We start from the raw sequence: 27,003 nt of genomic DNA on the forward strand, positions 1-27,003 counted from the left end.
TGATAGCTGCTTTCAACTACCTGAGAGGTAGTTCCAGAGAGGATGGTTCTAGACTATTCTCAGTGGTGGAAGAGGACAGGACAAGGAGTAATGGTCTCAAGTTGCAGTGGGGGAGGTTTAGGTTGGATATTAGGAAAAACTTTTTCACTAGGAGGGTGGTGAAACACTGGAATGTGTTGCCTAGGGAGGTGGTGGAATCTCCTTCCTTAGAAGTTTTTAAGGTCAGGCTTGACAAAGCACTGGCTGGGATGATTTAATTGGGAATGGGTCCTGCTTTTGAGCAGGGGGTTGGACTAGATGACCTCCTGAGGTCCCTTCCAACCCTGATATTCTATGACTCTATGGTAGGGTCAACACTTCAGTTCCTATCACTATGCCATATCACTCTACTGTTACCTCACAAGACAGGATGCTGAACTACAATAGTTTTCATGGCATTTTAGTGATCCTGACAGTCTGGTCTGAAGGATATAAGATAGTACTGCAAAAATCAAGACTCTCACTAAAGTTGGTAAATTATTTTTGTTGCTTATTCATAGCATCCTCAGTGTTCTAGACACATTACAAAACACATACAAATATACTTTTTGCCCTAAAAATCTTAGGCTCAGACTGTGATCTCAGACCTCATAACTAGTATCTTTAATTGATACCAAAAGATCTTGGCTTCCCAATAGTTTGTACCAGCAACTTAGCATGTTTTCACCCACAAGTTCTCCCTTAGCTAATTTCTAAATCATGGGATGCTGCAGTGGTCTTGTCCTGACATCACAAGAGGCTTTGTGACTTGTAAATGTCCCTTAATAACTACTGGATCTTTGATCTGAAGCAGTAATAAGTAATCTCCTAGAAGTTATCTTAAAATGATATTCTGATTCCCTATCTATTAATCTTTGGACCACAAAACTCAATGTTCCATTCTTTGGTGCATCTTCTGCAACACAATTGCATGTGCTCGAATAAGTTTGTTAGTCAATTTTTTTCAGATACTAGGACACCTGTCATCCAAACCAGCTGATTTGTACCATACATGCTCCAGTTTTTCAAGTATTGCCTTTATCTGCTCATCAATAGATAATACTTTTACAGGATCTTCCTTACTTACTAATGGTTCAAACTTCTTTTCTATATAAGTAAGGAGGTCAGCTATTTTTAAATAATTTTTCATAACCTCATCTCATTTACTGATGGACCCTTACATTCTCTCTGGTATTTTTCACCTGCAATACATTTTAAATTATTATGCTCCTTTACCTGTTTGGCTTGTATGGAATTATTCTGCTTTTTTGCTGTCCTCATCTTGCCTCAGGAAACCCTGACTGAATATTCTTATTTGCCTGCCTCCTGCATTTCCCTTTTCCATTATAAGATTTTAAACCCCGGCTTTCTGGCAGATTCTTATTTCTTTCATTCTTCTATCAGTGAAACTGCCACACCTTAATTATAGTGTCTCAAGGTTTCCCTGTTTTCTTCCATGCTGGTGGAATTTAAATTAAATATTTCTTCCCACTACATCTTACATACTAAATGTATTCAAAATTAGCTTTCCTGAAAACTACTATCCTTATACTGCTGCACTTGGTGAACCAAATTTCGTACTTAGCAAATTCAAGCAGCTCATAGTCACTGTTTCCACGATCCCCAATTATTCTCAATTAGTTATTTTTTCCATCAGTGAGCACATCCAGGATGACTTCCATTCCAGCCGAAATCTCTACCTTCCGAACAACAGGTAACTTCTAAATTTTCTGCAGACTTTTGGCAAAAATAATTTCCCCTACTCCACACACAAGGGGAAGGAGACTCTGCAGGAGCAAAGGCTACACAGTTTGCTTCTTCACTTTATCTAGGAGACTTAGAAAGGAACTTTCAAGTTGTGGTGCCCCAGACAAAAAAAATCTATTAGCTAATTTCATCCGTAAGTCAAATTAAAAAAGGTGAACTCAGACAGAAAAAAAAAAACCCACATAGCAAACTCACCACACTATCCTTGTGGAAAAAATGCAAGTAAGCAAGCTCCAAAATGAAGTGTGCTCTGAATGGTTTTTGTGCTGATGGGGAAGAACGGCTTTGTGGAAGCTAAACTGAGCGGTAAGACCACTCCATTAGGTAACCCCCAACTGACAGCTCTCACAGTGTCTCCATTTTACATGGGAAAGGAGCAACCCTTTACGAAGGACTAGTTAAGATGAAAGGAGAAAATTATGACTTTCAGAGTATTACAACTACTCCTGTGGGAATTCTGTGCCACTGCATACATGCAGAATTCATGTCCTCTGCAATTTTTTTTTTTCCCTCTGCAGAAAATACATTATGCCGGAGAGGCGCTGCAGTTATGCCTTTCGCCCACCAGGGGCTGCTGTGGCATCAGACGGAGGGCAATCAGCTCATCAGCTGTAGCAGCCAGCAGTCGACAGGAAGGAGGAGAAGGTGCGTTTCTCACAGGGCCAGGTAAAGAGGCATGGGATATAGGGGGGGACGACGGGGGGAGGGAGAAACGGGACACACAGACAGAGCAGGGCACATGGGGCTGCAGGGGGTCACAAAGACTAGGGTTCAGAAGAACTAGTGGGGGAGACAGACTGGGGCAAGGACTGAATGGGAATGGGGGTGCAAAGCCACATGGGGACTCGGGGGTGGCTGAGTGGGGGTGCAGAGACACATGGGATGGGGCAGATGTGCCTGACTGAATGGGAAAGGCTAGGAGTCAGTCAGAGTCTGCATGGGGGAGGCTCCTTAACAACCCCTTCCTCCCCCTCAATCCCCCCAAAATCCCCAGCTCCATGCTTCTCCCACCCACACCCAACAACCCTTCAGGTTCACTCCCAGGCTCCTTCCTAGCAATTACTTCCCTCTCTCTCAGCTCCTCCATTGCCCCTGACTCCCCCAAGCCTTTGCACTGCTTCTGAAGGGTGCGGGAAATTCATTTCTGTCTTGTACTTTAAATGAATTACTACTCAAAGTTCTGTATTAATATGCCTAGTAAGGAATCTATTTGTCAAAACATTTCCTGAATCTTTTTTGTTTTCTGTATTGTTACAAACATACTTGGTGACAGGTATTTTGAAATAAATTACCAAAATAATTGAAACTGGCATGATTATATTGTGTTATTTTGACAAATAAAATATGCAGAATTTTATAATATTGCGTGCAGAATTTTTAATTTTTTTGGTGCAGAATTCCCCCAGGAGTATATTATACTTATTGGACATTGTTCACCTGTGGTCAAGATGGCTGAAGTCTTGCAAATTCAACTCCCTGGTATCTTGGGTCAGATAGATTGTATCCACATCCTGTTATAAAAGCACAAAAACACATCTTCTCAGGAAAACTGTTTTTCTTGGTTTCACAGTGTGCAGTCTCTCCTTTTTTGTATAGTTAACTGAAATATACCTGTGTGAGACACATACTTACCCACTGTACCTCGTCCCTATATGGAAATCCAAGCCAGTCACAAACACATGCATACATTTGTGAAAATCCCCCTGGAAACAAAATAAAACAACACTTTTCAATACAGTAAATAACAAAAACAGTAAGCACAACGTTTCAAAACTCGCCCTCATTCCCTCTCAGAAACCTATCCATTATACTGCAGGCAGAAGCTGAAACAGACCAAGACTATAGTATGTTGTCTATAATATATGGCAGGTTGCAATGAAGCTTAAAAATAGTATCTTCATCCACCAGTCAGGAGTCCACTCTGTGCTAATTATACCTTAACACTAAATTAAACCTTTACTGGGTTCTGCCAGAAATAGAATTGAACTTCCTGACTCTGATGATTCCAACTTTTTTACATTTCAGCTTTAAAATTGCATTCTCACCACAAGGTCCCAGTTCTGTTACAGTCTGGCTGTCCCACAGTGCCTGGAGATTAGCCAGTCTTTCTGAGGGCTCCATAGTTACTTTTTTCATGATTCTCCTACATGCAAGGGGAAAGACGTACATGATTTTAAAAAGTTTGTACATATGTGTCTGCATATATATCTCACACACACACACACACACACACACACACCTTGAATGTGTTTTAAATATAATCTTATACATTTGTCATATGTTTGTGCACATAAAGGAAAATATTAGCATCTTTAATACACCTCAAGTCTATTCCTCAAACCCAAATGTAAAGCTGCAGAAACAGTAAAGCCAGGTCTACACTACAGACTTGTATCAGTATCACTATGTCACTCAGGGGTGTGAAGAATCCACACCCCTGAGCGACAGTTATACCGACCTAACCCCTGGTGTAGACAGCGCTATGTCAGTGGGAGAGCTTCTGTCATCGACACAGCTACTGCCTCTTGTGGAGATGGATTAACTAAGCCGAGGGGAGATGCTCTCCTTTCAGAGTGGGAGCATCTTCACTTAAGTGCTGCAGCTGCACTGATGCAGCATTTTCAGTGTAGACCTGCCCTAAGTATTTATTTTTCCCTTCTCCTATCCAGTGAACTAATCCCATGACTCCTAGAGTAATCTATCCCATTTCCCTCACACTAGCAAGGGCAAACAACTCAAATCCATGGCTCAGTGAAGCAACATAGCCTCATGGCATCTGTCCACTAATTCAAGGCCCCCAAAATAACAGGGCTACATTGTTAGACTATATAGTCATTACAGCCCGAGACCATGCTGCAACTACATCAAGGTGTTTCTCTTTCTTTAGACAGTCTTCAACTGTAGTTCTTATCATACAGAGGCCTTCTGACACCAAAGGCTCATTTATTCCTGTTCTTACCAGGCTCATCTCTTGTTCTCATTATTTTACATCAACAATGAGAGTAATGGCCACACTTCAAATGCTGCTATTTCTATAGAGCCACATGTGAAAGTTTCTACTGAAATATTAAATACTGTGCCAGAGAGCATGAGGATTCCTGAAGGGCTACATGTACTCTGTGGATCACACTTTGGCTACCTTGGTTCTAACTTCTATATTCAGATAGTTTTCTTTCCTCTCTAGGACAAAAAAAATTATCCCCTTTGCCTTTATTCTTAAGAAATAATATCATGTTTGTCTGATGGGGAAGAACAGACATGCATGCTCCCTCTGTTCAGTAAAACTCTAGAATAAGTTAGTAATAGGTGCTAATGGCGTGATGCATCAATTGCTTTCCCCTATAGACCTACGAATGTCAACTTCCTTAGCATATAGGGTATGTGGTTACAAAGCCCTTTGGATGGATTCTGGTCTGACCCCAGTTTTACAACTGCAAATACTCACTGACTTGACTTTGAGAGTCTGTTGATTTACACCAGTTTGACATCAGAATCACATCTGGCTTTGCTCCCCTCCTCCCCGAATCCAGATCTCTATATAGTTTCACAAATGCTGCAGCAATGCCACCAACGCAGCCCAAGAGAAAAAGGTACGAAGTCCAAAATAATCAAATAAGATGTTGAAAAATATGCAGCTTTTTGCAGCCCCTTCCTTCCATTCCCTTTCTCCCTTTTGGCTACAGTATCTCTAGCTGTTCCTGCCAACAAATTGCCTTATTATGAGCCTGAAGAAGGATTTTAGTTTTCATTATGGTAAACAGTAGTGATGCCTTAGAGATTTAAAAAAAAGAAAGGAAGAAAAAAATACCAGTTTAAGTTTAGTGACTATTTCCTACTCAACCTACAGGAAAGTTGAACAACACAGGATGCAAAGCAGAGAAAAAACAATAAATGACTTCTGCTGGATCATTTATATTTTTCTGGAGTGAGAGTATTAAAACTATTACTTGTGAAAGTGTTTGTCAAGGGGAAAATTATATTTTATATGGAGCATATATATGTTTGGTTTTTAAACTCTTAGAAAATTAGGAGTAGAATGGAGAGTAGCAGAGTCATAAGATCTGGGAGGCACCAATTAAAATGGGGCAGGGAGAAAGACTAAGGAACCAAGTGAGAACAAAGTGAAGAAAATAAAAGAAACTATTCAGCATTGCTGTAGGATGAAAGAATGCAGGAAAGGAGCATGGCAGAGATAGGAGAAAGGAAACAAAGTAGGAATGATTGGGAAAGATGGAATGCTGGAGCAGAGTACAAAATGCAGACAAATTTCTGAGGGCAGGTGAGAAAGACAGCAGTAGAGATGTTTTGCTGAAGGTATGTGATTTAACAACTGGGTTCCCAACTGTTGACGTATGAAAAATGATGAATGTTCTAGTCAGTCCTCCCTCCACTCCCCCAATTGGATCTTAGCCACGGATAATTAACTGGAAAGAACTAGTGAACATCACAGTTGTTTAGGGACAACCGTTAGGGAAAAGAAGTTACTGAAAACAAAGGGCGGGACCCTCAGGTGTGCCAAAGATCTGTGAAGAGAGGGGGCAAAAAAAAAAAAAAAAAAAAAGGTGACCTTTAGGCACCATTAGGCTCTCTTTCAATCCTTGGAACTGCAGAGACAGTCTGGCACCCAGTCTCTCAAAGGGCTGTTAGGCCAGTGGGATTCTCCAAAATACAGCATGCTCCAGCCATGCCTGCCTCTCTGCAGACTTCACACTAGTTAAGGATTCTTCCGTATTACTACAAAGGAGCTCAAGTGAGGGTCAGACCCGGGCCCAAAACATTTCTTACATCTAAGGTATGTTCCTAATGAAAGGTAAGAACCAGGGGGCAGGGAACAGTGGCTAGTCAGCCTACCTGAACAATTTGGTGAGCTATATGTAATACAGGTGCCCAAAAAATGAGTACCTACACTGGAGACAGACCAGGGAATATTTTCCTGAGGCACGTTCCAATGTGTGCCATCACTTCATTCACATCTTCTGATGAAGCAATCTTCATGGAAATGCTGCATTTCTCCGTTTCAACAATCAGCTACATAAAATATATCAGAAAATCAGAAAAAAATATAAGCACTGTAGAATTAATTTCCATTTAAAGAAATTTTTTGAATAATAATGGTTGAATGTTAAACATATGCTTATTTACACATTGATTATTACTATGATGTGACAAATGCTCCAAGTAAGAACTACTCTCCAATACAGAAAGGAAATTTATATTCAAAGTCTGTTTTCTTTTTCTTTAGGCCAAATGTCTTCCACCATCACAGCATGAAGGCTTAAAAATGAACTGATCTCAATTGAGACTTCCAAGCCAAAACTGAAAGCCTCAGCAGCAGAGATCTCCAATTTTAAAACGTGTTTCAGAGCTCAAGAAAAGTACAGCAAAGCAGAAAAATATGCAATATATGGAGCTTGCCTTACTGAGCTTAAACAATAGCTAAGTAATCAACAAGTATGATCCTCTGGAGACGCTCAAGGATTTTGATCTGTGCCATTTACGTCTAAAGATAAGATAATACCCTGACAGGGAGAAAATATCTTTGGCAGGCATAACAAACTGTATTATCCTAAGTTCAAAGGATGTAGTAACTTGTTTAACCTAACAGCACTGATGCAAAGGAGAGGTGGTGAGGGAGTTTTAAAACAAAAAAGTGATCTTGCTATCCAACTGTTTAAATTAGATTGCAGCATTACTGACACAAACTATTCAACAGCCTTTGGCTTTACCATTTGGCACCACATTATATCTTCCTCTACACAAGATAATCCTAGAAGATGTAGTAATAGTCTAATGTGTACATGGTGACCCTCAAGCACTTTTTTCTACATTATTTTTTAATTCCTTTACAGCGATTTTAGACAACTGCTCTCAGGAGCTGAGCAAATGGACAACTTTTTTCCCTACTACGCACCCTATTCACAGGGAGATTCATAGCCTCTGGGTAGGACTACACTACCCACTAGATCAGCGGGTAGAGATCGATATATCGGGAGTTGATTTATCGCGTCTAGTCTAGATGCGATAAATCAGTCCCCTAGCGCTCTCCCGGCGACTCCGGAACTCCAGCGCTGCGAGAGGCACAAGCGGCGTCGATGGGGGAGTGATGGCAGTCGACTCACCGCCATGAAGATGCCGCGGTAAGTCGATCTAGGTATGTCGACTTCAGCTACGCTATTCTTGTAGCTGAACTTGCGTACCTTACATCGACTCATCCCCCTAGTGTAGACCAAGACTCTGCTGCTGCTCCACAAGAAGCTGTCATTGAGTCAGCCAGTCTTCATCTACAGATCTAAATGCTTAAACATAATTAATGTAAGGATTGCTTAAACATATCAAAAGATTTAGGTAGAATGATATGCTGGATGAAAGCTAAAATTTCCTCCCCCTCTTTCTGCCATTGAAGAGAAGCACTTTACTTGTGAACCTTGCATAAATGCCCCCTCCACATACACACACAAAAACAGTTATCTGTTCTCTCAACATCTGCTCCTATTATAAATAGGATGACACCTTTTAAAAAATACTGCTATTACATTTTAGCATCTTTCAAAAAAACTCCAGCCCCCCCCAAAATAAAAACAACACAACATACACAGTTTTATAAGTGCCTCCTGATATCTACTTAAAGAAAAACATCTGCAGTTTTCCAAGAAAATGAGTACATAGAGAACGCCAAAAGCTAGATTGAAAACATCAAGTGCTAAATGTACAGTTCTGCTGTGTCTGAATAAAAAAGCAGTAGCACCCCTTTCTAACAACCTCTTCAAAAACCAACACAGAGAGGTACGATATTGTAACCTACATAGACTTTGATACAATTAGATTTGTGTATGCAGGTAGTTGTAGCTGTGTTGGTCCCAGGAAATTAGAGAGACACTGTGGGGGAGGTAATATCTTTTATTGGACCAACTTCTGTTGGTGAGCAAGATGAGCTTTTGAGCCACACAGAGTTCTTCTTCAGGTCTTGTGTGTAATTTAAGCACCACTATTTGCCAGTGTTTCTCATAAAAATCCATAGAGTTGCAGGGTATGGGATGTATAACCTGAGAACATCATTGTTCTTCATTATTGCTGAGAAAAATATCACATTTATATTACAAATGAAAACTTAATCCAATTAGTTCTGTTCCAGCTGAGTTATGAAAGGGATGCATTTCTTATCTTCATCCCACCTACACACTTCATTCCTAAACTTGACTTTTTAAATTACTATTATTATTGCTCGGCTTTACAAGCAGTGCGAACATAAGAATTCAAATGTGCCCTGTGCTTACTAGACGAGAACCTCTACATTCAATAACATTACCTGCTTGATCAGAAAGAAGGTTTAAAACTAAGTAGAAAGTAAACTATTTCATTCTAATTAGCATACTTCTGGCACTGTAGATCAGAACTTCACAATACTAAATCCTTTTGGTCTTCAAAGCACTCACCTGACCTGGTTTACTGGAGGTTACTCCTTGGATTTCTAAGTAGCTGAAAGTTAGTTCTAGCTGTAATGTAAAACAAGTGCAGAAAATAAATACCTTGTTTTCATTTTTAAACGTTAACCAAAACATATTAAAACGCCACATTATTCACAAGTTAAGCAAGAGGAATGCATCTGGACTGATTAAACAAGAAGGTTAACAGTAATTGTGTCTCAGCTGTAATAACTTTATTGTGTACAAGTAAATATTTAGTATATTTGATTACATTTTATATTAAGGGTATATTTATAAATAACTTTTTATGGGTTAAAAATGACTAGTAGAAGTTTCAAGGCTGTTACTGAGTAGTATGCGTTATAAGTGGTTCTAAGCACATCAGTACAAAATGTTATAGATGTTTATAAGCAACTTCTTGACCTATTGTACTCTAACTGGTTAACCATTAATTAATCCTTTAGAAGCTATTTATAAAAGCACTCTTCATAAATGTGACAATTTATTTTATGGAAATAATACCTACACAGGCCTATAATACTATGTAAGACACTTTTTATCTAGAGTAATCTTCCTCACAGACTACTAGTTTTCATCAGTGAGTAGATGGGCAGCACAGTTTAAAGCCATTCTGCTCTCGCTGAGGATTTTAGAGTTAAAGGCTAAAATCCAACGAAAGTTTCTAATTATAACTCATCACTTCTGTCCTCCAAAGAAATGAGCAATAACCAAAAAAAGTTTCAGAGTAGCAGCCGTGTTAGTCTGTATTCTCAAAAAGAAAAGGAGTACTTGTGGAACCTTAGAGACTAACAAATTTATTTGAGCATAAGCTTTCGGCTAGCTCACAAAATCTTATGCTCAAATAAATTTGTTAGTCTCTAAGGTGCCACAAGTACTCCTTTTCTTTTTGCAAAAAAAGTTTGTATTTAGTTTAGTGAAACTGATTTTTCTTTTCTTTCTTTCTTTTTTTTCTTTTCTTTTCGGTTAAAAATGGTTTTTCACGAAAGGGTGAACTTTCTTTCCAATCATTTAGCTGAAGAGAGGGACAAAAGAATATGCACCAAACTAGGAAACAAAATGTACAGCAGCATCACAACATGAAGCAGCCTGGAAAACTACACTTACTGTTCATGAAAGGTGCCCCTCAACCAGGAATGGAAAGGTCCTTTTTATTTAGCCACAGAACAGATGCAGCCCAGGCAGTGGCAGTGCAAGCATTTCCTCATTGCTCACACCAAAGTATCTCATTTTGGCATGGAGAGACCACCTTGTAAGGAATTCATTCATTTTCATGCCCATTCAGTTACTTCTTATCTGAAATTGCCAGTTAATATCAGTTTTTGTGATGTGGACACCTATCTTCTGTAACTTCCTCTACATTCACATAGGTCAGCCAGTCATCAGATGGCAGCTTTTGATCACTAGTGACATACACTATATTCAAAGCAGTGAAAGTCTCCATATCCCATTGCTAGTCCAATACCAAGTCACCCAGGTCCCTAGAACCTCGGAACATTTTAAGAGTCTATTTAACACATTTCATGGTCAGGAGCATAGTGTACATCTATTTACCCAACAGACCATTGGGGATCTTTTAGAAGCTACTTTCCATCATCTAAATTGTTCTCACTTTGCACATTATTTATCCAGCAGTCTCTGATGGCCCCAGTACAACAAGTATGTGTTGCATGTGTGACAACTCTGTATACTCACACTAACCTGAAACACCTCTTCAAAACAAAACAAAAATCTATACAGAAGCAACAGACTCAAAAAGCTGGTCCTGCAAAGAACCCTTTTGGAATTTCAGTGTGCAATAGCTAGGTGTGGCAACACCTCTATAATTAAGATTGTATTCTTTTCTTTTTTTTCCACTTCAAGAAGGGATTCAATGTTGTGTGTGTGAGCGCGCACATACGTGTAATACAATAAATCTTTCCAAAATGTATAACAAATAATTTGAGTCAAATTTTCTCAGGATTGTCAAGTATCCATGTTAATTTATTAATTAAAAATAGTTAAGAGTTATTCTGTTAGCTAGCAGTATCCTATAAAGGATAAACACTATTCTGAGTGTTTCACCTTTTTAGGATACCTCTAGCTAACAGCCATCTGGGTTTGTTCACTTTCAAACTTTCCACGTAGCTAAAACTCACTGCAAACTAGTACCAAATATACATTTGGAATCTTGACCCCTCAAACATATCATACACCAGATACATAATCTGTGCATTTATGTCAACATTCAATATTTGATAATGTTGCTAAGTTTGTAATACAGAGTGTGTATGCGGTGTGTTTCCTTCTCTATTAGAGGGGAAAGACAGTTCCTTGTCAATGTGTGGAGTCTGTCACTCTGTGTGGAAGCGCACTGTGCAGAGATTAAAGTATTGTGAAGAGGAGTCCATAACTTGACATTTTTTTGTGTGTTAGGTAAATGTCACATTTAACCAATCTTAATCTCTTTAATTATATTCATGTGCATGGAATAAAATTTCAGTGTCAATTTTGTGAGCTGTTCAAGATGAGTTAATGCTTGGAATTCCATACAAAAGTAATACAGTAACCTCAAAACTGAAGTTCTCAGGACATATTAGATTTCACTCAAGTTCCTTGAAGGAACCAAGGTGGTGAGTGTTTGTCACCTTTCAATTCCTCCTTCAGAAGGTCTGCATAAGGGAGAGATGTCTTCATATAGCAAAAATAAAGTCTTTTGCATCATTTGGGGAGTGGAGGGAAGAAAATACTTGATCAGCCATAAATAAAAGAAAAAAAATATAGCAATAAACTTAACAAAACTGAAAATACAAATCAATCACATCATCCTCCAGTCCACAATGCACTTTTCAGGACAACTAGATTACTCTACCACTTGCTCATTGTTATTGTATTAAATAATCACAGGTTATAATAGTATCCCAGGAAAATGCTGTATGTTCTCATCTCTATCAATGCTCCTTCGCTAGATGACATCAAGAGGAGTCACTGAGCTCCATCAGTAACATTAAGATCCTGTGCAGCTTTTAAAACTTTCTAGGTTTTAGGAAGTCAACTATCATGCACGCCTATGCTAATAAAGAAAGATGCTTTCTTCAAGCATACTGGCTGTTGAAAAAGAAGGGATCCAAATTCCAAAAGAAATTGTGTTTGTGAAGAGCGGCTTTCTTTTGAAAATTATTCATCCATTTCAGTTATCACTGATGCCACCATTTTCATTAGCCTAGAATACAGATTTTAGGCTTTGATTTAAAAGAAGAAAATACAGCACAATAAACCTCACAGATATTATGAAATAAAGCCACTAAAAAGACATTTTTAAAAGTGTTTCCAGTGCTCAATTAATACTGTGGCTATTTCCATTGATTTTTTCTGCCATTTCCAAACTCACAACATTAAATGACACCATTTCCATTTGGCATATGAAAATGTGCAGCCTTCATTTCTTTCCATAAACATTGGGGACACCAAAAGGAGAGTCTTAGCTTTCAGTAAATGTTTTCAACCTGGATATGAGAGAGGGGAACACTTTACAGCACCAATGATTATCATTTGTTAATCTTTCTGTGCATACGTGCACAACTAAGCAGAACATGAACATCTGCCAAAAGCATGTTAATGGACTCTGGGTGGGAGGAGAGATCATCACCTGATTCAAAATCATCCTGCTCCACACAGAAATGTATTGTTCCTCTGCCATGACAATCATTCCAAATTGTCATGGGACTGAAATAAGTATTTCATGGCCTTTATAAGGTAGGCTGGCAAAATGCTTCTCATAGCAAACTATGGCCCCCATGGAAAATAACAGAGATTATTCCACCGAGAACAGTAGGATTCAGAACACTCCACATCATTTCTAATTTGGAGCTTGAAATATAATCCCTTTTGAAATCAGAGAGACTACAATTTAGAATATGTCTATACTGCAATCAGAGGTATGATTGCAGTGTGGATAGGCATATGCCTACCCGTTAGTTTAAATCTAGCAAGTGTAGCGAAAATACTGTGAAGATGCAGTGATACAGGGTTCAGTGTGGGCTGTACAAGCAAGTGCTTGTGTGGATAGCCCATGCTGCCACATTTTCACTTATATTTTTTAGCCACACCAGCTAGATTAAACCTCGAGCAGGTATGTCTCCCCTAATTGCAATCTCACCCACCAACTGCAATGTAGGCAATACCCACAGAGTAATGCCATCAACTTGTTTGGGAACTAACTCACCTAGATCCCATTAGGAGTCTTATGGATTGTGCCGTTAAAACACCTCAAGTTATTTGTAATGCAGTTCTTCACTCATGCACATTTTTAAAAGTCTAGGTTCTCCTATAATGTTTCATCTATGTGCTGACAAAACCATTTAAGAAGGCCATTATTGAAAAGGCATTATAACAACTTTACACAAACATTACTACTCCAATCCTCTGATCTTGTTTCAGATGCAGAAGCACTATCACCAGTAAGTTTACATCAGTGCAATGTATGAATATGATTGCAACACAAGAACTGAAATAAAACAAACTTACCTTGGTGGGAATGCGGGAGGTCAACAAGAAGGCCCGACATGATGTAAGCACCTAAAAAATGGAGAGCAGAAGCCGTGTTTCATATCTACAGGGACAGCACTCAGAAATATTAGTGTCTTTGGTAAGAATCTTTCTTTACGAAGACTTTTACTTCTTTTCATAACTAAGTAATCCCAGGCATCACATGAACAAATGACTTGCACAGTCACACTGAGTCAGTGGTTGACTGTTTAAAAGACAGGCTTATAGTTTCCAACAGATAAAAATGAGCAGAACCGAACAAGATAACTTCACAGACAACAAGGATACTAATTTTGGTCTTCTTTGGTGACCAGGGGCCTGATCTTGCAAACACTTACTACCCAGATGTAGTACTTATCTAAGGTAAATAATCCCACTGAAGCTTATGATAAAGATTGTTTGCAGGGTCAGGCCATATAGACCTGATCCAGCTCTCACTGCAGTCAGTAAGAGTCTTTCAGTTGACTTAGCTGGGAGCTGGACTGGTCTCTAATCTAGTAGACAAGAGCAAGGAGAATTCTGTGATCTGGTTTTCTATAAATCGGCTACTACAGGAATCTTAATACCACCTACACAGAATATATTTAACTAAATTGCACAGTAACATCTGAATAATTGCATTCTTATGAAATTATTAAAAGAAATGAATTTGAAAAGTGAAAACACCAGGAATGCAAAAATGCCAGTATTCAAGTGGAACACAAATATGTCCAATGTACATAAAATATTAGCATTCTGAGAGATTATGGACAAACATTTCCCTTCCAATAAACCCAGTGGATCTCTAAAGTAACAATGCATGTGTCTCCCACTGATGTCAATGGGAAAGAATGTGCGGGTAGGTAAAGCAAAAAATTGGAGATTCAACAGGCAGATCAGAGAGAACACTACCTCAATATGTAGGTAAGTCAAAAGTAGCAGATTTCTGTACTCATTCTCATTTCACAGATGGGGAAACTGATCCACCTAGGGTCCAATGACCTGACCAAAGCCCCACCTCCAGTTAGTGGCAGAGCTAATTATAGAATCCACATTTCTTAGATCCAGTCTTGTACTTTAACCATTAGACTGGCATCTAATTTCAGATAAGTAGCTTTAATAAAAACACATAAAAAACCCATGTTCTATGCATATTAGGCTAGCATCAGCATGAAAGATGAACCAAATATCCAGAGCCAAACACCCCCGACTTTGAGAGTTTGAAATCCAGATCTGAACTCTGCTCTCTTTCTAGCGCAGCTAGGGATGTAAATAGTGGGTAAAAAAAAGTAACTGTTTAACCTATTGAAATTCAATCGGTTAAATGTTTAATGGGAAACTAGGGGTGCAAGGGCGCTGCAGCCCCCCCATGTTTTACGTGGGGCTCTACTGCCCTCCTCCCCTCCCCCACATACCTTGCCCAGGATCCCGGCTGCCAGCCCCGCGCATCCAGGGGTGGCAGCAGAGCCCTGGATGCAGGAGTAGCAGAGCCCCAGGCGCGGGGCCGACAGATGGAAACCCCTGGGTGCGTGCAGGGCAGCAGCCAGGCCCCCCCTTCCCACAGCGCATTGGGGGGCAGCGATGTTTAATCGTTAACTGGAACCAATAAGCATCAAGCGAAGAGCTCTATTGGCAATTCTGGTACTGAAGAGAACAGGTGGCATTAGGAGACGTTTGACTACCTTCAACAGCTAGATGCAGCAGGGGTTGCTGTAGGACAGGGATGGGCAAACTTTTTGGCACGAGGGCCACATCTGGGTATGGAAATTGTATGGTGGGCCATGAATGCTCATTAAATTGGGGGTTGGGGTACAGGAAGGGGTGAGGGCTCCGGCTGGGGGTGCAGGCTCTGGGGTAGGGCCAGAAATGAGTTCAGGATGCGGGAGGGGGCTCCGGACTGAAGCAGGGGGTTAGGGTATGGGGGGGGGGAGGGCTCCGGCTGGGGGCGCAGGCTCTGGGCTGGGACCAAGCGGTTCAGAGGGTGGGAGGGGGATCAGGGCTGGGGCAGAGGGTTGGGGCACAGGAGGGGCTAAACAGTGCAGGCTCCGGGCGGCACTTACCTCAAGCAGCGGCATGTCCTCCCTCCTGCTCCTACATGGAGGCACAGCCAGGCAGCTCTGCACACTGCCCTGTCCGCAGCTCCTGGGCAATGGAAGCTACGGGGGCAGCACTTGGGGCAAGTGTAGTGTGCAGAGCTCCCTGGCTGCCCCTATGCATAGGAGCCGGCGGGAGGACATGCCACTGCTTCCAGGAGCCGTGTGGAGTGGGGAAAGCTTTTGACCGCAATCCCCGCCTGGAGTGCCAGAGTGGGGCAAGCCCTGGACCCCGCTCCTTGGCGAGAGCTTGAAGGCCAGATTAAAATATCTGGAGGGCCAGATGCAGCCCCCGGGCCATAGTTTGCCCACCCCGCTGTAGGAGCACCCAGCTGGGGATGAAAGGGCAGCTTCACCGATGCTCACCAGCAACAAGCTCAACTAGAAAAATGTCTCACGAGTGGAGCAGGCACGGGAGGGGGCTCTTGGCCATGGCAAGAGCTTCCTTGCCTCCTTTTTTCTGCCCCTGGCTATCTAGTCTTAGGGTCAGAGTTAGGAAAGTATCTGGAGCGGGGCAGCTCTTGGAGAGCTGCTTCCTTTACTTATATTCTAGCTGCTGGCCTACAAATCATGTAGATCCTGTCAACACATTTATAAGCACACTGGAACACCTTAGTTACATTAAAATTGTGCCCCACAACCTTGTTTTAACAGGTTTGCCTGCATAGATGGACCCAAGCTGTGTTATAACTAGACAGCATGTTTCTTTAACGTGGTTATAAACATATCATAACTTTACTTATGCAAGCAAACCCAAACCATGCTATAACAAGGTTGGAGCACAACTGAGTTGTAAGTGGATGCCCCAATTCAGCTATAACTGTAGTGCAGGACAGAATGCTGGCCCACAGAATGTACTCAGTCTTTAAATGTACCAAGGTCTCAGACTGAAGTACCTGTAAAAGTCACACTGCCAGAGTGTCTGCTTGACTTAAGGAGCTCCTATTGAACGCATCCGATGAAGTGAGCTGTAGCTCACGAAAGCTCATGCGCAAATATTACCAGCAGGACAGTGCGGTGGGAGGAAGTATTGTTTCATATTCTCTGTGTGTATATAAAGTCTGCTGCAGTTTCCACGGTATGCATCCAATGAAGTGAGCTGTAGCTCACGAAAGCTCATGCTCAAATAAATTGGTTAGTCTCTAAGGTGCCACAAGTACTCCTTTTCTTTTTTCAAAAGGGTACTTACTCTCAGACTGCTCAAAAGCCTTTCTACTTGAAGGGTAACATAGAACAGAGAGAGATTTCCATTCGGCCGAAGTTCAGAATTCCACATTTCTTACTGGTGAAACTGTTACAAATGTAATTACAAACTAATAAAAGAATTTGATTGCTTTTAAATTACTGTTGTACAAAAAGTTCAATTCTGTTACTTTAAAACGAATGCTCAAGTTTAACTATAGCAGAGCTGTTGCCGCACCGTAATAACCAACTTGACGAGAACAGTGTTGACATTTATCACAATTTTGGCCTTTTGAATCCATGAGTATGCAACCTGACCTTTCATATAGCTGACCTGAGTTTAGGGCTTTCTGACATTTTCTTTAAACATTTCAAAATTTTATGCGACATCTAAATTCCTTTTAAGTAACATTGTTAACGCTTAAAAATATACTAACATCTTCCCTAAGACAACTTAAAAGAGTTCAAAAATGTACGAAGACAATCTTGGAAACACCAATTTTTACCCTTCTCTTATTCCTTGAAGGTAAGGCCACAGGGAAGAAAAAATTAGATGAGGTATGGGCTAATCGTTGTTCTGTGGAGAAGGTTCTGTAAAGTTGGTACTGATTTTAAAAGGACAATATAAAAAGCGTATTTTGTTGTTTGTTTTTCAAAATCACAGTCAAAGGGTGGCTGGTCCTTTAAGGGGAGATGGGCCCAGACTCACCAGTGACTGCTCAGCTAGCTCCCTGCTGAGACTAATAAAGTGATTAGAGAAGCCTGCAAGTGACTCAGTTGGAAGAGGGAGGCTGGCTCCAGCGTCAGGCCCTGGAGCGAGACGGGAAGAGACACAAAAGGGGAAAGAACTCCAGACCCATGTGAAGACCCTTGGTTAGGGGAAAAGACCAGATTCATGTGTACAACTTAGGTTGAACAGTTTTACTGTGTTTGAAGGATAAACTGGGTCCTGAAGGAAAGGCTTTAGGCATGGTATTAGTCTTTCCTGAGCTAGGGAGACAAGCCATCTGCCCTACTCGCATGTACAAAATATGTTTGTACAGTGCCTAGCACAATGGGGCCCCAGCCTCTAGGAATAGGTCTATACTCCAAAGTAAGCCCCAGATCTGTAAAACTCAAGTTAGCAGACCCTGGGTTTGTTAACCTAGGGCTTGAGTGTCTAAACTCATTTGTAACCCCAGGTTAGGAATTGTTGAACCCCAGGGTGCTGACCAGGGGCTCCAGCATTTACATTATATTATGCTGGCTTGAGTCCAGCCACCCATATTCCAGACTTCCTAGCACTCTCCCAAAATGTGACGGCTCTAGCCCTTTGTTTGTGATGCAGTGTGGCAGAACTGGACTGTCTACCAAACTTGCCTGTTCAAAGAACAAAGAAAGTCCATCCGTGGGATTCTGGGATACTTTTGGCAGACTCCCAGAGCACAAGTCCAGTGTGGCTGCATCTATGCTGCAAAGCAACAGGGCTTGAACTCTGTGTCCCAGCTTGACCCAAGCACAGACCCTCTACTCTGGGGGGTTCTGGGACCCTGGGGCCAAGCCCCAGGTGAGCTCGATTTGTGTAGACAGAAGAGGGATTAGGCTTGAGCCTCAGTTTGAGCCTTGGGCTTATACTGAAATTTAGACATATCCTCTAAGCTACCATAATACAAATAAGGGTAATCCATATATATTTCAATTGTGTAATTGAACATTTCTTTAATGTGTATGAAATATTGTTTTTTTTTGCATGAATTGATGGAATGTAGACGTTAAGGTTACTGAAAGATTTTTATTTTTCTAATCTAAAAGATGTTGGAATTATGAAGACACCTGAAAATAATGTGCACTGTTTTAAACTTAGCATCCTGCTAAAACGCCTGCCTTTCAGAATACTGTAAATCTGTTAAAAATACCAGTAAAGCTCAGTTTGTGCCTCACATTAATATCAGATAGCAAAATGTTCACATATTCCACTAAATTAGCCAAAACATGTATATTTCACTCATTCATAACCAACTCAATTTGTTCTCTCACAAATTCTACTAATTCATTAATAAAGTAAAATATATTAAATCATCTTTTCAAGACAGAAGCACACACTAGCGAGGGATATAGAGTACTGTGGATGTAATGACTAGTAGGATAAAACACCTAAGAGGACTGTATGAGGGTATGTGTAATTTACATGATAGAGAGTGAAGGAAGTAGATCATGAGACAGGATGTTATGCAAAGCACATAACTAGACCGTTGCTCTGGAGGTATCCAGCTCACTATATCTATAATCTAACATCTTACTCTGCCTTTTCCAAAGCCGTATCTGAAGACAAGAAAGGATTACAATTTAAATAGTAAACATCACCATCCCCACACACAAATGATTTCCAAAATGTATTTATCCTTAATTCCATAGCCTTCCCTAACTAATGAATGTCCAGATGCACGCACAGTCCAAAATCATCTATCTAGAAAAGCTCTGCAACTGCAGTTGCACAATAAGCAGACATTTTAAGATCTATTATAATGTATATTATACATCTGAGATTAAGTCTGGCCCCAAAGCACTAAAATTGGTTTGATGGGTATATTCATGATAGGATCCTGAGAGAGACCATTTTAACCAATGATTTGCTAAAAATAGTTATTTTATTTGATTGACTGATTTACATTTATAACAAAAATAGAGTATACAAACAATGAAACAGATTTCTCGGCTATCTGAAAGAAGATTTAGGGCGTTTTCTGGTTTTAGCACTGCCCCAGAGCCCCACAACCCTGCAGGGGCTGAAGCCCTGCCACCCAGGGCTGAAGCCAAAGCCTGAGCAACTGAGCTTCACGGGACCCTCAGTGGTGTGGGGCCCTGGCAGTTACCCTTGCTTGCTACCCCCTAACATCGGCCCTGGCTTTTACATGCAGGAAAACAGGTGTTGTGGCACAGGTGGGCCGTGGAGGTTTTATAGCATGGAGGGGTGCTCAAAGGAAAAAGGCTGAGAGCCCCTGGTGTAGACCAGGACTAAGGGGAACCATTATTTTTCTTAACGTAGGTCCAGTGGTTCCCAGTTTACGTAACATTTAATCGCATTCTTCAGCTTCTTTAATCAATTTAGTCTGAATAAGTGTACAGGGAGTCCTTGGACTTATGACACCATTGGTTCCTTACAATTGCATCGTCAATCGGAACGTCGTAACTCAGAGCTGCAATCTACTCCATTGCAGGACTGAGTGTCGTAAACTCGAAACCGATAGCGGTAAGTCGAATCAGGGTGTCAATGGAGAAGCGTCGTAAGTGCTGTTCGTTGCAACTCGAACATCGTAAAGTAGAGGACTGCCTATACTGTAGCTCATTTCAGGGTACATCTACACCAGTGGGACTCAAACTCTCTTACTGGTGACCCCTTTCACATCGCAAGCCTCTAAGTGCGACCCCCCCCCAATAAGTTAAAAACACACTTTTTAATATATTTAAACACCATTATAAATGCTGGAGGCAAAGAGGGGGTTTGGGGTGGAGGTTGACAGCTCACGACCCCCCATGTAATGAGCTCGCGATCCCCTGAGGGGTCCTGACTCCCAGTTTGAGAACCCCGGTCTACACTGTGAAGACTATACTTGCATTGCTAGTTTGCTGTAGCTATGCTAGCATAACGCCATAGAAGAGCGCAACCTGCACCGACAGAAGGGGCTTTTCCATCAGTGTAGGAACACCACCCCTATCCCCCCCAGCCACAGTAGCTACATCGATGGAGGAATCCTCCCATCAGCATAGCTGTATCCACCCTGGAGGGTCTGGTTTGTATAGCTATCACATTTAGGGCGTGTGTTTAAGTGTAGACCAGGCCTTATACAAGGCCACCTAATTAGTATAGAAATAAAACTGCTTACAAAATGCAGTTATTTCTGTACAGATTCATGATTTTGCCTCAGCAACTAACAACAACATTGACGACAGACTCCTCTCCCCCCCGCCCCCCACCCGTGCAACTAGTATATTTTACTAGTTAACAAAATATTAATATACAGATGCATCTTGTGTTACGTTTTCTTTCTAGGCTTATTATCCATTTTTGCAATCTCGTCAGATATTGAAATTTGCATTTATGGAGCCCTGCTAATGTTATTGTACCAAATTAACATAACACACTGCATCTATCAGTCTTGGGCAGATCATTAGTGTAGCACAGTTTTATACTAATTTTGCATTTTTATCTAATAATCCATATCAACTTAGGCCACCAAATTTATTGTATACTTAAATGGTTTGTAATTCACAAGCAAATTAAATACATAATTCTTTTAACAATCTTTTCCCTCTGGAGAAAACCTGAGAGTGAAACTTTACAAAACAATAACTGTGTATTACTTAAGAACAAAAACAAAACAAGTAAAAAACCTATGAAGATTAAAATAGGAACACAAAAAGGTTATACTACATGTTGATTCCAGCTGATATGCACCCTTTGAACCTTCTCTATTTTGAAATATGGATGCAATAAATAAACTATATAATAAATATATAGTGGTCAAATTTTGTAGTTTACCATCTCAGATTCTCTACCTCTTACCCTTTCATATGAACTCTACCCTCTCACCCTGCTCCTGCCATTACTTCAGCATTAACTAGTTTCAATCACTTGCACTACATTTTACTTGAAGGAAGAAAGGGGGCGTATTTGTGATGTGCTTCCTTATTTAGACTCTTCGTAGGAAAACGCCATGCAAATTTGCTTCATGCCCTCCAATATTTGTACTTTTTTAAAAAGCACAGCTACTCTATTGTTTCACCTTGAACTCATCCTCAGTTTTCCTGCAAAATCTAAACCAAACAGTAATGTAAATAGTCTTTGTTCTGCTAATAAGTACTGTACTTTAGATGTAATGATTCATATCTAGACTTACTAAGCCACCTACTCTCCCTCTGAGAATCCACCCAGGATTTTTGATCATTGTACAAATGATTGCATTCCTAATTTTGTAAATACCTAAATACCAAAGTGACTGGGGCTAGATTAGGTTTAGAGAGTGTAAGTGATTGCAACTCCACTGACTTCAAATGAGTTGCTCCCAGTTGAGCCAAGGCTGAATTTGGCTTGCATCATTTAGTACAGTGTAGTGTTAAAGCATCACAAGTGATGAAACTTTCACAGCTTCCTCTGGGAGAATATTCAACAGAACACCACTTCTTCCCATCAGAAAGTTTCCCCTCATTTACCCTTTACTTTTGGAGTAGGGGGATACGTTTATAGTCATCTACTCCTCCTCTGATTGGGTTAAATAATTCCTTTCCCTCCTTAGCATTTGTACTCTTCAAATATTAGAATGATGTTTTCTCCTCCCCTCCCATACTACTTACTTGGCACTTAGCCAAGCTACAGATAAAGGCCTTCTCTAGACTGAGAGTTTGCCAGATTACTGTCATTTCTGGTCAATTACCAACATAGCTACACCAGTGCAAGCCCCTGGCATGAGTAGGCAAAACAACTTTTTGCACAAATACAAATAACTCCTGTGCAAAACTGTGGTAAGCACCGCAGACCTGGTCTGTCCACATCAGAGACTGCAAAGGTGTGGTTACACTGATGGCTGCAGTCAGTGCAAAAGCCCATTACAGACAAAGCCTAACTCCTCTTTTTGCCCATTGGAAATTCCATGTTGCATTCTCCTTTGCCCCAATAATTTCCATAGCTCTTTTCTGAAATCCCTTAAACTCGAGCATAATATTCCTGGCATGGATTGTTGGAGAATTGTATGGAGAGAGACTAACGTATCTTTGCACTTTTGCATGCCACCTCTGGATGCATTCAAACTTGCATCATCCTTTATTATTGCCATATCTCATTACGATTTGACATCTAATTTACTGTCTGCTCTCACTGCTTGATCACTTTCTGTATTGCTGCATTTTCTTAATGGGAGGGAGAAGTGAGAGGGGAAATGGATTTTTGCATATTTTCTGTGCAGAAGTGAGGTCAAATATCAGTATCTGTGGTAGATCACATTTAAACAAAAAAAGACACATTGTAAGAACTCTCTTAATAGATATGACAAACACCACCACAAGGTGGCACCCTGGTGTACCTTAAGGGTCTGATTACACATGCACAGCACAGAAGCTGGGCTGATGTACTGCTGAATTGGGCCACCCCTGAGAATGCTCATTCACAATTTAAAGGTGACCTGCAACGCATTTTTAAAAACAAAAATTCAGTCTGAAGGGTGAACATTTGACAAAGTTATCAGCAATTGAAAAATGGCCCTCTAGAATGGAAATGCTTATTAAACTACTGCACAGTCGTTCTTCGTGCTCCAGCTGTAAGAACACCTTGCACTTTATAGACATTAATGAACGAATCCTCACAATATCCCTGTGAGGTAGCTAGAAAGAACGGTCACCGTTTTAGAACTCGGTATGTGTTTATTTCTGTTTGTGAGCAGCCTAAAAACGTCTGCCAAAGAATGGGAGGGGATTCTCATCGTCTTCTCTCTCTATATATATATATACACACATTGTATGTGTGTGTGTGTGATTATACATACATACACACACACACTTTACAAATTCTTGTCATTTGTGCTACTGCCCCAGTTCCAGAAATAAATGGCGCTACAAGGGTTTCCCATGTATTAGCCTTTTTTATATTCCATTCCCTGAAGCTTAATTACGTAACAAGGCTGTAGGTGTGGAACTGACTTGCAATTCTAAAAACCCCAGCCTCTTGCACCTTACAGTTTTTTATGCTTCAACTTTATTTTTCATGATCATATGCATATATGCTATTCTACAGAAAAAAGTAACATCACCCCCAGCTTCATTTGTTATGATGGTAACATTTTCTTATGCAGAGGTGGCACACTCTCCCACTTTTTGATTTAAGCCACTGCAGGTATTAATGTTGGAACAACATTCAGTCATGGTCACAACGTCCTTCTTAGTACACTGAGCCTCTCTCCAGGTTTATGGGCAACTGACAGCCTCTCCAGCTGATCAGACTAGAAGCAGCCTGCTGTGCTATAGAATGTTGCTGTTTCTACACGGAGATAGCTGGAAATATATTTTGCTTTTTGCAGTGTTTCCCTCTCCCCCCCCCCCCCCATTCTACTTTCATCCATTTTAAGAAATGTCAGATTTAATACTTTGTACCTGACACTTTCTCTCCTTAATGAGAAAGGGTTTATACACACACACACACACACACAAGTATGATATAGTACACACACAGCTGTTATGCAAAGTTGTTGAAAACAGAAAACAAAACATAACAAAACCCTTCACCCTGCAGAGGAGTTAATGGAAATTGTATTTGTTCCATAATGAAAAGAGAGTTTCAGAAAGTAACTCTTTTACACCCATTCCTGTTTGCTTTTTCTAATCAATAATTAAATGTCTAGGAGTTTAGTGTTTTTGAAAGATAACAGATTATTAATCCTAAAGAATTAAATACTTCATTTAATTTCCTCCATAGCATAGGCCACTTGAAATGCAAAGAAGAGTTTATCGGTGACGAACTATGGAAATCCCCAGACCTTCAGGACTCTCTCCTAAAGCAGCCATCATCTATAGCCAATGTTACAGGTGTAAGTCAAGGTCTTCTAGCTCCCTTGATTCTTTCTCCCCAGCCCAGAGAAAACCATTCAGGTCCCACTACACCCAACCTTCTCCCTTCCTCACATGGGGAACAACAGGAAGGAGCCTTCCCAGCCTTCTAACATTATAACCACTTAACTAACTTGTGTAGTGCCATTTATTTCTGGAACTGGGGCAGTACAAGAATTTGTAAAATGTGTGTCTGTATTTGTATATAATGTAAACACATATATAGAGAGAAAATGATGAGAATGCCAAAGAGTGGGAGGGATAAACGTTTTTAGTTTTGTGGTTGAATATGTCTGGATAGTTTTCCTTTCATGCATTGTATTGCCATTGATTACTGGTCCCCCTCCACCCTGTGGGTACATCCCCTCAGTTGCCCAGCTGCACTCTCCTGGCCAACTGTTGTTTCCTCCCTCCTGCTTTTGCTCTTCTGCTGACTCCTTTCTCATTTCCACACATGTAACAAAACAACACTGAAACTAACATGGCCCGTGTCAATCACCTGCCTCAACCTTTTTTGGGTAACGTTATACTCCTTCCCCCTCCAATCTCATCTTTTTTTTGTCTGTTTAGATTGTGAGCTCTTCCAGGGAGGAATTTTGTCGTCTATTTGAAGTGTCTAGCACTAGAGCTGGTTGAAATTTTTATTCAAAACTTCTTTTAAATAGCTTTTTTTTAAGTCAAAACTAACATTTCCAAGGCTGCTTCAAATACATTTTTCAGACTTTTCTTCAAAAACAAAAAAATATTTTTCTCAGGTTTTTTCAATGTGTAGTTTTTTTTAAAAAAAAGTTACTGAAATGTTCTGCAGGGGGGAAAACCCCCAACCATTCCCTGACAACTCTACTTAAATACAATTATTATTACCGTAGTAATAAATAATAATGTTGTCTCCCGCACTGCCCGCCAGCGTCACTCAACCTTAACATAGATGGACCAGTCTCTATGTCCATTCAGTCAGCTGCATCTATACCAAACTCTATTTAAATATCTCCCATCATCGATGTCACCGGTTCCACCCTACTAGGGGTAAGTAATTGAGGGAGAGCCAGTGCAGGTCGTTTGCTGTTTTAGCAACCGTGTCATCTGCTCAAAGTGTGTGACTGGTAAAAACATGGCAGCTGCTGGTCAGGTACTTGTATTAGCATTCCCTATTGTTGCTAGCACTGTACTGAGCTAGTGCTACAGTAACGGTGAAAGATTTTTAGAGAAAGTTTGATGCAAATAAGGCTTCCTTGGCCTCTGTGCTTCTTCTCAGCCTATATGTAACGTGCCTCAGATGGCATGTGACCAGGATTCATCGCTGAATTTGGTCCACTGGTTGGATCATTAGCTTCCCCAGCCCGGGCCGCGTACTGACAGGGAGTGTGACGTGAATGCTAATCCATGCTCACCGCCTCCTTGCTGAGACTGCCTGAGAGAGTCCCAGCTAGTGCCCATTGTGATGGATCTTTTCCCACTATGAACTGGAATAGGACTACCAATTTATTTCTCCTAGCTAGTGAACAGCTATCATATGGTAACTACTACAGCTAGACAACAAATTTCTATCACAATATTTCTTCAACAGAGAACAGATTTTTTATATAAAGGAATTTTCCATGAAAAAAATTCTGCTTTCACCAAAGGAGTTAAGGTTTTCAGACAAACTAAACTTCTTTCATTTTTTAAATTTATTTTGGCAAAAATCTGAAAAATATCAAAGAAAATATTTTAGAAAAAAAGGGGAAAATGTTCATTTTCATGAAAAAAATTACAGGCTAAAAATATAATTTCTCCACAAGCTCTAATGGCAATTTTCATTCACTATTGACCTGGGTTGAATGTGAACTGGCAACATGTGTTTAATGATTTTTAAACTTGTCACCAGCTCTCCATTCCCTTCCTGAACAGCCAGAGTTAGGTTGATTTTTGTAATCAGAAATGTAAATGAATATTTACCATATGAAGAACTCTCTCTATCTGTTTGTGAGCTATTAAACTGAGGTAAGATTGGATTTATTAATTCTTTCAGTATTACCACTACACTGAGAAAAAAGTTTCCCCTCATTTGAACGGGTACACTGCTCTCCTCTATGAGAAGGGGAGGAGTACACAGCAGAATGCACCTGCATAAGTAGGACAAAAATGGGACCACCCCCCTCCAGGACTTTTAAGATGTTACTTCCCCACTCTCCTCAGTCCAAGTTATTTATCCTCTCTCTCCTTGGTAGAGGAAGGGAGCAGTAAATTTTCCTAGTGGCTCTCCTGGGTTCATAACCTGAGCCTTTGTTGAATTCCCTCCCCCTCTCCAATACAGTTTCACATCTCATCTGGAAAACTATGCTTTTAGCACAGTCCCTCCTGGTGCTGTGTTGTGGCACTGGATCAACTCTGACTGTAAGAGGTGAGTAGCAGCTACTGAGTCAAACACAACCATCTTATGC

The 27,003-nt window shown here is 40.5% G+C and overlaps 1 protein-coding gene across 4 annotated transcripts in view; it reads right to left on the reverse strand.

Moving 5' to 3' along the window:
* Window positions 1–27,003, reverse strand: part of CARMIL1 (capping protein regulator and myosin 1 linker 1) — a 256,037-nt gene that overhangs the window by 131,406 nt on the left and 97,628 nt on the right. For all 4 annotated transcript variants that reach the window (XM_048840027.2, XM_048840028.2, XM_048840029.2 and 1 more), the window contains exons 3-8: window positions 13,734–13,784; window positions 9,219–9,278; window positions 6,692–6,813; window positions 3,831–3,928; window positions 3,418–3,488; window positions 3,223–3,296 (exon numbers count right to left, since the gene is read on the reverse strand). In XM_048840027.2, the coding sequence (XP_048695984.2) occupies window positions 3,223–3,296; window positions 3,418–3,488; window positions 3,831–3,928; window positions 6,692–6,813; window positions 9,219–9,278; window positions 13,734–13,784 (476 nt within the window). The remainder of the gene's footprint in view (window positions 1–3,222; window positions 3,297–3,417; window positions 3,489–3,830; window positions 3,929–6,691; window positions 6,814–9,218; window positions 9,279–13,733; window positions 13,785–27,003) is intronic.

This window comes from Caretta caretta, chromosome 2, assembly GCF_965140235.1.
Source record: "Caretta caretta isolate rCarCar2 chromosome 2, rCarCar1.hap1, whole genome shotgun sequence".
Classification (NCBI taxonomy): Eukaryota; Metazoa; Chordata; order Testudines; family Cheloniidae; genus Caretta; species Caretta caretta.